This window comes from Herpailurus yagouaroundi, unplaced genomic scaffold (genome assembly GCF_014898765.1).
Source record: "Herpailurus yagouaroundi ecotype Mexico unplaced genomic scaffold, PumYag 202, whole genome shotgun sequence".
Classification (NCBI taxonomy): Eukaryota; Metazoa; Chordata; class Mammalia; order Carnivora; family Felidae; genus Herpailurus; species Herpailurus yagouaroundi.
The window spans coordinates 2,170,967-2,185,734 of NW_024412433.1; the positions used below are offsets into that span (position 1 = coordinate 2,170,967).

General features: G+C 61.0%; 1 protein-coding gene across 5 annotated transcripts in view; it reads left to right on the forward strand.

Annotated features, from left to right (window-relative positions):
• HDAC4 (histone deacetylase 4) overlaps window positions 1-14,356 on the forward strand; it is a 255,760-nt gene extending 241,404 nt beyond the window's left edge. For all 5 annotated transcript variants that reach the window (XM_040450477.1, XM_040450473.1, XM_040450474.1 and 2 more), the window contains 3 exons: window positions 12,562-12,646; window positions 13,079-13,220; window positions 13,630-14,356. In XM_040450477.1, coding sequence (XP_040306411.1) covers window positions 12,562-12,646; window positions 13,079-13,220; window positions 13,630-13,669 — 267 coding nt within the window. In that variant the 3' untranslated portion in view covers window positions 13,670-14,356. The remainder of the gene's footprint in view (window positions 1-12,561; window positions 12,647-13,078; window positions 13,221-13,629) is intronic.
• Window positions 14,357-14,768: the final 412 nt, after the last annotated feature.

Here is a 14,768-nt window from a genome sequence, read left to right on the forward strand (position 1 = left end):
CGGGCTGCCCTGGCCCGGCTGGGGCCGCAGGTGGGGAGAGCTGCCCAGCCGTGGGTGGACGGAGGGCGGGCGGGCAAGTGCCGCCTGCAGCGTCTGAAGTGTGACCCGAAACTGTAGTTCCCACTTTGATTTTCCGAAATGTGCTCTTCCTGAAGTTTTAAAGCCATCCTCAGGCCTTTGGACATGGGGTCACACGCCTGTATCCTGACCGCCTCGGAGGAGCGCGGGGCAGGTTCCGGTCCCTCACAGCACAGCGGTTCTCGTCGCTCACTGTGGCATCGCCGCGCGGTCTGAGGCCAGCCGGCCGGTGTCTGGGGGAGCACAGGCGGGGCTCCCTAGATCACAGGCCCGACCTACAGCAGGGAGGGGCCGGGGGCCCAGGCTCACCAGACACAGGGCCCACGTGGGGGACGTCCGGAGGCGACCCACGAGGTCTGCAGTGTGCGAGGACACACTCCAGCCGGGCGGATTCCCTGGGCGTCCGTGGGGACGCCGCCGTCCCCGTGTGGGTCTCCCTCCCCCTGCTCACCTGGACTCAAGAGGAGCCTGAGTGACCAGGCCCCGAGCTGCGGCTGGAGGACGCACGGCTCAGGACTCCGCCTGACCGGAGTGGTGCCTGATCCCCGGGCCACTTGTGGGCGCTCCCAAGAAGATCTGGAAGGCAGGGTGGCCCGGAGGATTGGGGCGGGAGGCCCAGGCAGAGACGGCCCCTGTGGCTGTCGGGCTCTGCTCTGGGCTCCAGTCAAGCAGGCCCTGGTGGGGAGGGCGCCCCTCCCGTTCCACTGAGCCCTCTGTCGGGAGGCCCAGAAGCCCAGGGAGAGGGTGGTGCTGTGCGGAGTACCGGCCAGTTCCCCCGTGTGGGGCTGCCTCTGCCTGGCCCAGGAAGGCCCCTGTTGAGGCCCCTTTCTTGTGCTGTAGACGCCGCGTCTCAGCCTGGGAGCTTGAGCCAGTTAGGCACGTCTCCCAGAGCGGGCTCTGGCCCACCGCGCACGTCTGCCCTCCTAGACCCCCGTCGGGATCACGCAGCGGGCAACAGGGCCCACACGGCGTTTGAGGAGGGCTCCAGTGGAAGGTGCAAAGTGGGGCTCAAGCAGGCACTTGAGGGCGCTTGTGAAATTTGACTGCATCCCACGGGACACGGTGGGACGACAGAGCGCAGACAGGTCTCCAGTGACAGAATGCAGGGCTCTGTCCTCCGGCCACTGGCGGTCGGTATTGTTCCGTTTGACTTGGGTGAGCCGTCAGCAGCACGCTGTGGACACGGCAGCGTGAGACGTGTGGCCTGTGCCCCTCCAGGCTCGGGGTGGACGGGGCTGACAGGATGACATTTGGAGGCAAACGTGAGGTCTGAACCCCAAGGCCTAGTTGCAGCCACGCGAGCTCAGGGTCACATGTGAGCACGGCCTGTCGGGGGTTTGATCCTCGGGCAGCCCTGTGTGTGTCCTCTGGGTGAGGTGGCCAACAAGGGGAGGAAGGCAGGTGACCCTGGGGGGTGTGGCAGCAGGGAGGAGAGCCACAGCGTCTCGGTCCTGGGCCCACACACCCGGAGGAGGGCGCTGGCCCAGGGGGCTGTCCTAGGACCGCAGTGGTGGAGACCCTCCCGTGCTTCCTGCCCAGCAGCCCTGGATGGCCGGGCTCAGGGTCTGGAGGAGCAGAGTCGCCGGCACCCAGCTCCCGGAAGGACTTGCTTCCACGTGCCCCGTGGCGCCCGGGCCGTGGCCAGCGGTGGGGCGTGGGCGGTGGGCCTCAGGGGGCTCTGTGTTCTCCTGACAGCCTTTTGTCACACGTGCTGTGTAGACCACGGAGCTTGGTGGCAGACCTCCTTTCCGGTCAGGTTGTTAGCAATGTGCTGGGCTGTTCTGGAATAAAAGACGGGCCTGCTTTTTAACATGTCCACACGTCACCACCCTTTCTTCACAGAAAACAGCCCGCTCCCCCAGACTTTGTGCGAGAGTTTAAGAACAGCTGAGTAATCTACTCAGACCATCCTGAAGCTTTTCGATTGTTACAGCTAGTCGTTTTACACAACAATAAAGCCCAGGCCCGGTCCCGCTCCCTGGGCGTTTCCCTTCTACGAAGAAAAACGTTTTCCTTAAGCACTAGTTGTATCGAGGTCTCTTGAAAGTCTTTCTCCTGCAAGGAAGCTGCACCGAGCCCCGCTCTTCCTCCCTGCGGGCTTTCCGGGCTGATGCTCCGTGTGTGCGACAGTTTGGCACGCAGCCGCCGCGGCCTGCAGACAAGCGGTTGGACCGTCACCTGGGCCCCCGGGCGACCGCCGTCTGAAGTCCGGCCTTGCTCCTGAGAGCCGTTTTACGTGATGGCTCCAGCTTTAGGTTATTTGCAACCATCGGTGACAGTTGACGATGGAAGATCATTTGAATGTGCCACTTAAGTATTATGGAGGAAGCAGTGTAGGCAGACATGCGGGGAGCCCAGCAGGTGGGCACGGAGGCCTCCGGCCGGACTTGGAGCAGTGAGGGGCCCGGGGTACGGGCCCCCACAAGGGCAGGGTTTATTTGGGCAATTTCTGCTTAATCATGGCGTATTTCAAAATTACGTGCTGCCACTCGGCCCAAGTCCAAGATCGGTGGAGAATGGTAGGGTGTCCGGTGAGACCGACGTCGAGGAAGGTGTGGGGGGATCTGGCCCCTCGTTGCGCCCTCACGCTTAGGAAAGGAGCCGGTGCGACCACTCCCAGTGGTCACAACAATTGCGAGTGAGAGATGGGGACACGGAGAGACACAGAGACGGGAACAGACAGATAGGGAGACCAGGAGAGACAGAGGCACGGAGATGGGGACAGAGACACACAGGGACAGGGACGGGGAGATAGTGACAGCCTGACAGCCAATCTCCATTCTCTCACGTGCACCCTCACCTGCACACGCCCTCACACGTGTTCACGCTCCCAGTCAGGCCCCCTCAGGCCCGCAGTGACCATTTGGGGGGGCCAGCAGGCGCTTGTGGGGGACACAGGATCTCAGATTGTGTGCACCGGGGCCAGGGTGGCGAGTCACCCGCTGACCAACATTTGGAAGGGCGGGCCCACGCCGTGTTCTAGAAGTGGGGAGAGCTGTACCTGCCCTGGCACAGAGTGTCCTCCTCGCCCCGTCATCGTGACAGTGGGATGAAGGGCGTGTGGTGACAGGCCGACCCTCCCTGGCCCCCTTTGTAGAGCGAGGATGAGGGTCCACGCGGTCGCAGGCTGCCCGGTTCCGCTCCCGGGGTGGCGGCTGAGCAGGGCCCGTGAACTGCCTGTCTGGCAGGTTCCGTTACTGACCGCCACGCTCCCACTGTGGCCCTGGCAGCAAGAAACACTGTTCACGGGGCTCACCTTCGGGGGGTGCTGTTTTCAACGACTCCCCCTCTTCCAGGAGGAGCCACAGCTACGAGGACAGAGCCAGACAGAAGGCGGGGCGAGGGTGCGGGGAGAGGGGAGACGGGGGAGCTCTCTGGGGTCAGTCCCAGGACACGGGACCGGGTCCTCCGCACGGCTGGAGGGACCCCCAGGGGGCTGCCCCGCACGTGCCTGGGGAGGGGGCCACCAGCAGCTGTCAGAGAAGGCTCCGCGACGTTGCAGGCACGGGGATGCTCTGAGCCTGTAGCCACTGCTTCCCCAGGACGATGGGGCCACTGCCTGGGCCTGACACGTGGTCCCCCAGCCCCCTGCAGGCGCCGTCCAGAGCCCACTAAGCTCCCCGAGCCCCACTGCCAGGCCCTGCCGCCCGCTGTGTAGACCAGACGTGGTGAGCCCACCTCACCCGGGCTGTGGGTTAGCAGAGGTGGTGCTGGCTGTGCGTCTGAGCCCTTGACCTTTTCTCAAAAGGAATCGCGGTTTCTAGTTCTTAGTCCTCCTATGGCTTGTGTTTGCATTTCAAAAACTTTGCTGGAAACCAGCCCCTCGTGTTCTACAAGCCTTTGTCTTTTCCCCGGAAGAGCTATGGAAAAGGCCGCTGACAGAGACGGTTAGGGAGTTGTGGCCGCGCCCCCGCCACGGTTCCACACACCACGGCTGCCCAGCCCGAGCGGGCAGACAGCAGCCCTCCCCACGCTCGGCACGGCCGAGGAACCACCGCTGACGTCTCAGGTGACCCCCAAAACAGCCACAGTTGGGGACAGCCCTGGGGAGCGTCCCCCCCGGGCCCCAGCCGTGAGCAGCTGTGGACGTGCTCGGGGACAGCAGGGATCTGGCCGAGGATGCCACTGGCACGTGGCGGGAGCCTTTAGCCTCAAAGAGTGACCAGGCAGCGACCCAGGGCCCCTGGAGGCCCCTCTGGAGGCGGTCGGCAGGGAGCCCCCCGGGGCATGGTCAGGGTGCCTGTGTCCTTGGAAGGATGAAGACTGAAATCTGTTCTTGGGGAGCAGCCCTGCTGAGGCCAAGGAGGCTGGAGTCTCCCTCAAGAGAAGGGACCCACCGCACTCGGGGAACAGAGAGGCCGGAGCCTGCTAGCGGGCGCACTGCTATGGGGAGCTGGGCCCGGGAGGGGCCGGCAGAACAGCCAGGGCCTGGTGTGGGGGGTCAGAGCTACAGGTGGGCCCCCTGTGACCCCCTCTGGCAGGAAGGAGGCCTGGCGTGCCTGCTGGGTGCCGGCAGTCTGGACTCAGAGCGGGAAGGAGACCGCGAGGGCCAGAAGGCTGCCAAGCTGACCGACGCGGCCGGGGCCCTGGCCCGGTGGCTGCGCGGGGGCTCTGGCGGCCCGGAGCGGGCCGGAGAAAGGCTCCCAGTGTGGACGGGACGGGCGCCCCCGTGGACAGGCCCCGGCGCCTCTGTCGTGGCAGTTTTCCTGGCCGACGCAGATCTTCCCACGTGAGGAAAAGCACGAGCAACGACCCAAGTTCTGCCAAGATGTCTTGAGCACCATTTTCTCAGGCCGTCGGAACCTGTTGGTTCTTGAGCGGCCCTTCCAGACTGTGGAGCAGAAAAAGGCTTTCCCCTCCTAACGAGACTCAGGAGCTGAAGCCCTGAACAGCTGTCACCAGACCAAGAACGGTCTGCAAGGGCCAGACGTTTGTCATCCTCAGAGTGGGACACGGAGTGTTTTCCTGCTCACTTGTGCTGAGACCAGCATCTCAAATACTAAGCTTAAGGTGTGCTTCTGAAGTGTTCCAGACCCAGGCATCAGGGCGGCTTTGGGGGTCTCCTGTCTACAGCCGGCCCATTTGCTCCCCCCCAAAAGAGCCGTCTCCCAGAGGAGGCCCGCAGTGCGAGCATGAGGCTTTGGAGCTCAGTGACACATCTCCCCGGCTGAGCGCCCCTTCCAGGACACAAAGGCCCGGGGACTCTGTGAGTCTGGCCCGTGGGGGACAGGGCCACCCTCCCTCCGCTCGTGTTGGACGGCCTTTCTGTTGGGGGGGGTTCTGCCACCCATTTCTCTACTCCCCACCTCAGCCTCCCGATGCCTGCACCCCCACCTGGCCCCGTCTCCAGAAAGGTCACTGCTGCCCCGAGGGTGGACAGGGCAGCCCACCCCCACACCAGCCTGCCCTGCCCTCCCCTCCACCACTCTGCCCCCTCCCCCTGCCCGGCCACGCCTGTCACGTCCCCAGGGCGCCGTGCCTTCGCCCTCCCGGCTTCTTCCTGGTCTTTGCTCAGAGGGCACCTGCTCAGGACCACCCTGGCCGCTGCATGGACACGGCAGTCCCCCCACCACACCCTGTGTCCCGCGACCCTGCTCTCTGTTGGATCTACTCCTCCAGTAAGGCTGTAGCTCACCTGGCGGTCTCTCCCCATCGCTAGGACGGCACCCTAAGGCTGGGGGATGGGTGGCGTGTGCTTTGTTCACCGACGTAGCCCGGGTTTGTAGAACAGCGGTTCGCACTTAGCGGGCCGCCCCCGCTAAATGAAAGAACAAAATCGGAACTGGTCAGGGGGAGCACTCTGAGTCCTAAAATTTCTCCCGTTTCCCGGCCCTTTGTCGCCACGCCAAGGCTGGAGGCAGGCAGCCTCGCATCTCCGGCCCCGGAACAGAGCCCGGTGCCGGGTGCTGCTGGGTGGCTGCCCGGGGCCCAGCTGACCAGGGGCCAGCCTGCAGGGCGATGCTCTGGGCCGGCACCCTCTGCCCCTCAGCACAGCCTCGCGCTGGTCTTGCAGCCCTCCGCCATCGTCACGGGAACAAACCACGTGCCGCCGGCGACACGCCGCGTTGCCACCTTGCTTCCCTTCTGTCCGTTTACTCCTTTCCTCCCGGAGACCCCACAGGAGCCGCCCACCCTTCCCAGGGGCGTCCCCTCGGGCTTCTGTGCAAGCCCACGCCGCGGGCGGTGCTTTGCCCCGAGGTTTCTTGGGATCTCTCCCCTGAATTCCGCGTAACTTCATGACCGAGAAGGGACAAGGTAGCCAGCACGGGGGGGGGGGGGGGGGACATGTCCTCCCCGTGTGCTCCTCACGCAAGCACGCAGACACCTCACCTTCCAGAAGCCTTCGCCAGGAGCTGGGACGGAGAGCGAGTCCCAGGCCGCAGTCGAGCCACAGGCTGATCCCCTGGGGTGCCCGAGACAGGGAGCCGCCGCGGGAACGCGGTGGGGACAACGCAGGGACACGCGCACCGCAGCGCTTGGAGGGGACGGTGGCAGAGGCTGTTGTGAAGGGAGGGTGACGTAAGCCCCTGGAGGGCCAGCCAGCCCCGGAGACTGGCCGTGAGGAGCCTCCCACCCCCAGCAGAGCCAGTCACGACTTCCTTGCCCTGATGCAGCCCTCTGTGTCAGAGTGAGACTTTACGGAATGAGTTGGGTTTCTGAAACCGTTTTTCTCTTAAAAGCAGGAGATGGAAGTTTCTGACAATACTGGAGTCGGGCAGGACAGACAGTCAGGGCTGCGCGGCTGTGAAAACCCGAACCCGGTGCGTGGAGCCCGGGCTCCGCCCCTCACCGCCGTCCACACGGGACCTGGCCAAGCAGGCTGCCCGCGGGGACACTGCTGTCTGCACACGGGGGCCCGGCCGGGGGGAAGGGGTGCTGGGGGGACCGTCCCGCTGTGGCTCTGATTCCACATCTCCCCACCTGGGACCCACAGGTTGTCGCGGGTCGGCGGTTCCCGCGAAGTCCCCGCGCGGGGCCTCGGCGGCACTCGGCCTTCTGACGTTCGACCTCTGCCCGCCTGAGGGGCGAATGGCACCCCAGGCGGGGTGGGCCGTTTCCTCATCACCTGCCGGTTCCGAGCCTGTCCTCGGGGACCTGTTGGCAGCCCATGCTTTCTTCTCTGGTGAAGCTCATGGCTTTTGCCCAGTTTTCTACTAGGCCAGTGTTTTCCCATTTATTCGTGGAGGGGAAGATAGGACGGATGGGTGGGTGGGTGGATGGCAAGACGGACGGGTGGACAGGGGATTGGACGGGTGGTCAGCTGGACGGATGGATGGGTGGACAGATGGACACTTAGGCATCTTCTCCTTTTCTGTCCTCTGGAAGAGCGAGTGCAGGATCAGAGTAATCTCTTGCCTGGGGGGCTCTCCTGCGCCCTGGGTTTCCTTTGCAGGAAAGTTCTGGGTGACTGACTGCGTCACTTCTGTCCCTTCTCGAATTGGTGCCGGGAGGTCACGCCGTAGCAGATTCATCCACCTCAGCCAGGTTTCTTCTTGCCTGTGGCACCCCAGCCGTGGCCCCCTCATCTCCCGGCTCCGCTTCTGTGCCTGGGTGGCGGCCTCGCCCAGTCCCGCCACGACCCATCCATTTAAGTTGTTTCAGAGAATCAGCTTTCAGCCCCAGTGGCCTTTTTCTTTTCCAGAATATGTTTCTGCCCCTTTTCTGTGTGTTTTCTTCACGTCTTTGTCCGGGCCTGCTCTGTCCTGTCGCTCACCTCTTAAACTGAGCACCTGCTTTTCCTGACCTGTGTGTGCCTCAGACGGATACGTGGCACTTGGATTACTTTTTATTTCTGAGCATTTCCTGAGTTCTGTCGATGACTTCTTTGACCCGTGATCGGTGGGTGTGCGGGTTTTTGTTCGAATTTCCAAACCTAAAGGCTCACAGCTCTCGTCTGTTACCAGTTTCTTCCGGCTCGTGCATTGGCAGGAGCAGGAGGTATGGCTGCAGGGACGCTCGCTCCGCGGCCGGAGCGCGGTCCGTCTGCGAGGACGCTCCCGGTGTGTTGGAAGGAGCACGCCTCCTCCGCCCGTCTCCCTGGGCTCTGTCCTCTCCTCCAGGCCTGTTGTACCGTCCACATTTGGTTTTCTCTGTTGACTTCTGCCTGCTCTTTCTAAGGAAGACGGGCCACCCTCTCCTCCCACGGCGCGCCTCTGTCCACCCACTTTGGTTCTGGCGACATTCACCTCCTACGTGTTGAGCGAATTTCGCCAAATGTGTGCAAATTTTAAGTCCTGTCCTTTCGGTGAATCGAAAGTTGTATCACTCGTAGAGCCCTCCTTTATGTCCAGCCACGGTTTCCCGCTCACGCACGTGGTGTGGACCACTGACCGTGTCCTGAGGCTCCTGCTCTGGCTTGTCTCTCTCCTCCTGCCTTCCAGCCCCCTCCTCTCTCAGCATAAGGCTGGATTTCATCCTGATTTTTATTTTTTTTTTTTTTTTTTTTTTTTTTTTTTTTTTAAAGGTTTTTTTTTTTTGGGGCCGAGAGAGACAGAGCATGAACGGGGGAGGGGCAGAGAGAGAGGGAGACACAGAATCGGAAGCAGGCTCCAGGCTCCGAGCCATCAGCCCAGAGCCTGACGCGGGGCTCGAACTCACGGACCGTGAGATCGTGACCTGGCTGAAGTCGGACGCTTAACCGACTGCGCCACCCAGGTGCCCCTCATTCTGATTTTTATAGCCAGTCCGAGGTGTGGCCCTTAAGTGGAGACTCTGGTCCTTAAATGTCCTTTGTTGCTCTGCTGCTTTTTCCAGACTCGCGTCCACATCTTGCCCTGCCCTGCGCTCCCCCGGTTTCCGCAGCACTTTCTCACCAACGGCTTCTGGCCTCCTCTCGCCGTGAGGACCTGACGGGGGGCTCCCCACGTTCCACCTGCCCCCGCTGCGTAGGAGGGCTACACAGCCGGTTGTGGTTTCCAGTAGTGATCTTTACACACACTAACACGTACCCGTGATGTGGTCAGTGGCCTCTTCCCTCCCCCTGCCCCCTGGACCCAAGCGGGGCCGTGCACTAAACGACACCCTGTTGGACGTGGTTGTACAGAAAAGCTACGTGCTTCCCGTAACTGACCTGTGCCTGGTGCCCTGCGTGTTTATTTGCTCTGTTGGGAGCCCCCCTCTCCAGCCCCCTCCCGGGTCACGTGCGATCCCTGACCGGCAGCTCATGCCTCTTGCTTGCTTTTTTTTTTTTAGCTTCGCCGGGATGGCACCATTCCCGTGGTGTTCTGTGGTCCCTGTTTCTGTGGCCTTTCCTGCATTCACGTTCTTTGCTCATTTCTTCTCGCTTCTCAGACCGTCACCTGGGACCACTGTGCCTTCAGCACGAGCACGCCCCCTTACGTTTCCCCGGAGAAGGACACGGCCGTCACCTTCCCCGTTTGCCTGCTTTTATTAAAGGCGTGATTTTACCCTCACGCGTGAGTGAGCAGGGGTGCCCCTCTGGGATGGCCGTCACTTTCTCTGGGCACACTGAAACAATCACACCCTGTCTTGTCGCTTTCTTGGCTGTGAAGCAGCCAGTGCCTGGCTCACCGGCTCCTTTGCACACCGTGTTCTCCGGCTGCTATCAGAGCTCTCCGCTGGTCTCTGATGTCGCACAGCCTCACTGGTGTGCACAGGGGTGGGTGTCTCGTATGATTCTTCCTGCTCGGGTCTCATCCCCCCTTCTGGACGGGGGATCCTTCCCGTCAGTCAGTCCTGGAGACGCCTCGGCCGTGGGCGCCCCTAACAACCCCTCCCCACCCCCTGGACACTGAGCAGATGAACGGAGCCCTTCCCCCTCTGCCCGCTCCCCTCGTCCCTGGTGCATTCAGGCCACCCCTTCTGCTGTTGCTTCCAGGTTATCAGTTTTCTCTTTCTCTGATCCGAGTTTCCAATTTCTGCTGTTACGTTTTCATCTCTAGAAGTTCTGTTTGGCTCTCTTTCAAATCCTCCAGGTACAATAAAGATTTCAGGAGCAGTATCTTATTTTTAACGCATCTTAAACCTACTTACTGCATAGTTTAAAACTGATCATTTCGGGGCGCCTGGGTGGCTCAGTCAGTTGGGTGGCCGACTTCGGCTCGGGTCATGATCTCGCGGTCCGTGAGTTCGAGCCCCGCGTCGGGCTCTGTGCTGACGGCTCAGAGCCTGGAGCCTGTTTTGGATTCTGTATCTCCCTCTCTCTGACCGCCCACCCCCCCCCATTCATGCTCTGTCTCTCTCTCTATCTCAAAAATAAATAAACGTTAAAAAAAAAATTTAAAAACTGATCATTTCAAGAACTGCGGTCTTTGAGGACATAAATCTGTGGGTTTTTTTACTAGACCTTTAATCCTGGATAGCTGACCCTTCGGACGGTTTCCTCTCAGCCCGTCTGACCTCAGCCTGGGAGCCAACCCTGGACGGCACTGCTCATGCCCAAACACGCCCAGCATTCGCTCGCCTTCCCACGACTGCCCCTCCCGCATCGGGCTCCATGCGGGACCCCACCGTGCGACCGGCCATGCCCTGTCCTTACCCTCTCTGGGCTGTGGGGGCCTCTCAAGCTTCCCTTGGTTGTCATTTTTGAAACGTTGACAATTTTCGGCAATCGAAGAATGCTACTCAGGTGTTTTGTAGAATGTCCTTCAATTGATATTTGCCTGGTTTTTCCTTATGATTGGACAGGGGAAAGAGACCGCGGGGTCAGGTGCCCCCCTGCTTCTGTCCAGGACAGTGCCTTCCCCGGGCCTTATCTCTGCCGAAGTGAACCGTGAGCCTTGTGTGAAGTCCCCTTTCTCCACTTCCACGCGTGCTCTGTGGTGGATGTCGGGAAGAGGGGCTCAACTCACACTCGAGGGGACAGATGGGAAAGTGTGAAACTCCACGTCTTGGAGAGGGGGCGTGTGCAGAAGTTATTGAAATCCCTCTTCAGGAACGTGTCTCCTCCCCACCCCCCCCCACCCCCCCCATCGATTTGTTCAATCGCTTTTTCCATCGGTATGGACTCCTGGACACGTTCATGCTCTGTGTGAAGTTCAGTACCCCCTGTGTGTCTCCCTCCCGATGGGCCTCGTGCGCATCCTGTCGGCACCACCTGCCATCTGGTCCCTCGAGACCGCCAGGCCCTTCTCAGCCCTGCCCTGCACCAACCTTGGAAAATCCCATTTCCCCAAGGAGCCTGGCGCCCTCTGCTGGACGGTGATGGGCGAGAGCTTGTTCTCCTGACCCCAGTCCACGCTGGCTGACCTCTGTCTTACGATGTTTTGACTGGGCACTCAAGGAACTGAGCCGGCATTCCTGGTCGGCGGCCTGCTTTGGGGACGCAGTCCTCACGAGAGGGTCTGCGGCTGCTCTGCCAGGCACCTGAGCACGGCAAGCAGCGGCCTGTAAACCGGGCTGATTCTCAGGGGGCTGTGTCCCTTCTCTGCGGAGCCCAGGCCAAGAACCAAATCCTGCCCTGCAGTTGTCCACGTGAGGCCAGCTCATCTTCGGGGGGTTGGGGGGGCCGTCCCAGGACGTGTGACTGCCCTGGGCAGGTTCTGCTTCCTTCTGGAACCCAGCACATCTCCCTGCATTTTAAAGGCTTGTCTAATCCTTTAAAGTTTTTCAGAATTACTTTTGTGTTTTCGTGATGCATTTGAACCAGCGTGCTTGGTTGTCACGTTGGGGACGCTCCAGTCTGCCCTGTGGCCCCTCTGGTTGTCTTGTGTTTCTTTCCTGATTATCTTCTGCTGCCTGCACTGAAGGAAAATCTTGCAGCAAAAGGTCCCTCCCCTCTGAGAGATTCTGTTCACTTTTCTTCCTTTTACCCTTTCCCCATTTTTGGAAGAACATCGTCAATGGGGCGTTCAGGCATTCTTTGTAAGACTAGGGACATGAAAGCAGTATTTCCGAAAAGTAGCCATGCTTTCCCCTACTGATGAGCCTGTGGTGCAGTGTCCCAGGAGGCCCCAGGTCTTGTACACCAGCCACTCGTCGACACGGTGCCTCCCGACGCAGCAACTCACAAGTAGACCGGACGGTCTTCTACAAAAATTACTCTAAAGAAAATAACTCTAGGGGCAGGTGTCCGACTTCAGCTCAGGTCTTGATCTTACGATTCTTAAGAAAAAAAATCTACCTTTGTTTAAAACAAAAATCGTATAGGGGCACCTGGGTGGCTCAGTCGGTTAAGCGTCCGACTTCGGCTCAGGTCACGATCTCATAGTCCGTGAGCTCGAGCCCCGCATCGGGCTCTGTGCCGACGGCTCAGAGCCTGGAGCCTGTTTCAGATTCTGAGTCTCCCTCTCTCTCTGCCCCTCCCCTGCCCATGCTCTGTCTCTCTCTGTCTCAAAAATAAATAAACGTTAAAAAAAGAATGTTAAACAAAAATCGTACAGTAAATAGCAAAGATATATTTGGGTTTTTCCTCTTCTCTGTTAGCAAGTACGCTCAGCAAACAGGTGCTGACTTTGAGCGTCCCGCTTCAACACACATGGGGCTATATCTGTATTCACAGTGTGTTTCGATTTTTTTTTCTAGCTTGATCCTCTCCCAGAAAAGGTTCTGCAGCAGAGACCCAATGCTAACGCTGTCCGGTCCATGGAGAAAGTCATAGAAATCCACAGTGAGTTGCCTGGGCCAGCTCTCAGCAGGAACCTCCCGGGGGCACGGGCTGACCCACATCACCCGGACTGTCTTGCGGGCAGGCTACGCCCTGCGCTCCCTGTGCAGACACTGGGTCCCCGCCAGCCTCCCTGCTGGGAAGCCCCTGTGTGCCAACAAACGCTGAGGGGGTCCCTTAGGCCCACCGCCCCCCGCCCATCTCAGAGGGTCTGCATGGGAGGCCCCTTCGCACGGGCAGTGCCCGAGTCGGGGGGGGGAGGCCCCACTCCCGAGGACTTGGCTGGCAGTGTGGGGGAGCCCAGCGTTTGTGAGCCAGGGGGTACCCCGGCTTCTGTCCCCCGAGAGAGGTGCTCTTCAAGGCGCCCGGGAGGAGTGCGGCTCGAGACCCCGGGAAGGCGGGTGACTCCCGGTAACGGCTCTTCCCTTGCCCCAGGCCAGTACTGGCGCTCCCTGCCGCGCCTCTGCTCCACGGTGGGACACTCTCTGGTAGAGGCCCAGAAGTGCGAGAACGAGGAAGCCGAGACCGTCACCGCCATGGCCTCGCTGTCCGTGGGCGTGAAGCCCGCGGAGAAGAGGTGAGCGCCTCCGCCCTGGCCCGGCGGGCCCTCCCAGGAACTGTGCCCCCTTCTGCACACCGCCCCAGACCTGGCCCTTGTGTCTGAGGCGCGTGGTTTCTCCCGCAGGCCCTGCCTTATGCACCGGGCCTGCCCCGGAGGGGTGGAGGGCGGGGGTCCCCACGCGCACGGCCAGCTCTTAACGGCGCCAAAGACCCAGAGAAGCACTTGGAGACCCTTCACTCGGGAGCGGGGGGCCCGCCACGACCGCCCTTGGGGGGCAGGGGCACAGGGAGCGCGGAACGGGCAGCAGGAGGGCGCGGGTGCGGGAGGTGCCCCGAAGCAGGTGGGCACCCCCCCGACCCTCCCCGCTTCTCTCTCCCTCTGCCGTGCCCGCCGCACCCCTGCTCCCCCCGGGGTGCCGCCGCAGACCGGACGAGGAGCCCATGGAAGAGGAGCTGCCCCTGTAGCCTCCCCCGGAGCTGCGGTTCTCTTGTCTGTTTGTCCCTGTCTTGAAGCTCCGCCAAGAACAGCTCCTGTTTCTCTGCGGCCTGCCCGCGATCTCTGGCCAGGGCGTGAGCGGCAGCGGGGAGCCCTCCCTGCCCGGCCCCCGGGCCCCCCCCCGGGCGGGCAGCGTTGCGCGGAACCGGGACAGACGCCGGCCGCGCAGACACATGGACACACACGCGGCCAGGCTCTCGGCTCCCGGAGGGAAGCCGCGGAGGAGGGAGGCCCGTGCGGCTCGCGGCACAGCCGCCCACTTCGACGCCACGAGGGAAGGAAAACGGAAGTCAAAGATCTGATAACACAAAACGGACTCGATTAAAACTGGTGCTTACAGTTGATTATCACCCACAATTCCACAGTCTCCGTGTAAACCACTCAACTCATCCCGTAGCTTCTTTTTTTCTTTAACGAGAACGTTCTCTAGGCCCCGGCCGCCTCCGTGGCCCGCAGCGGCGGGGTCTGCGGCCGGGCGGGGGGGCGGAGTGGACACGCGCAGGAACGTGAGCCTGCGGGACCCGGCTTTGCTCTCTCAAAGCCATCGGAAGATGCGAGTTTGTGCCTTTTTTTTATTGCTCTGATGGATTTTTGTGGCTGGGTTTTCTGAAGTCTGAGGAACAATGCCTTAAGAAAAAATAAACAGCAGGAATCGGCGGGACAGTTTCGGGCCTGGCGGGGGAGGGGGGGTGGCCCACGCGCCCCGAGGCCGCTGCGTGCTGGCCAGGGTGGGGGGGCGCTGCTGGGGGGGGGGGCTGCCGTCCCGTGGCCCCTGTTTTGCTTTAGTGCTGTTTAAGAGACGTGCAGGTAGTTCCAGCAAAGTGGCAAATACTGTTGGGGGTTTTGAAGTCCGACAAATTTTAAATGAATCCAAAGTGTTCTTTTCTCGTACGTCATTTAACAATTGAGCATCTCCATTTGGTTGTGAAGCATGTCCTAGGCTCACTTCCAGTGTTACGATCGGAATGCTTTTCATTAAAAGCAAGTAGCATGAAGTATTGCTTAAGTTTTAGGTATAAATAAATATATATATGTATAATATATATTCCAATGTATTCCAAGCTAAGA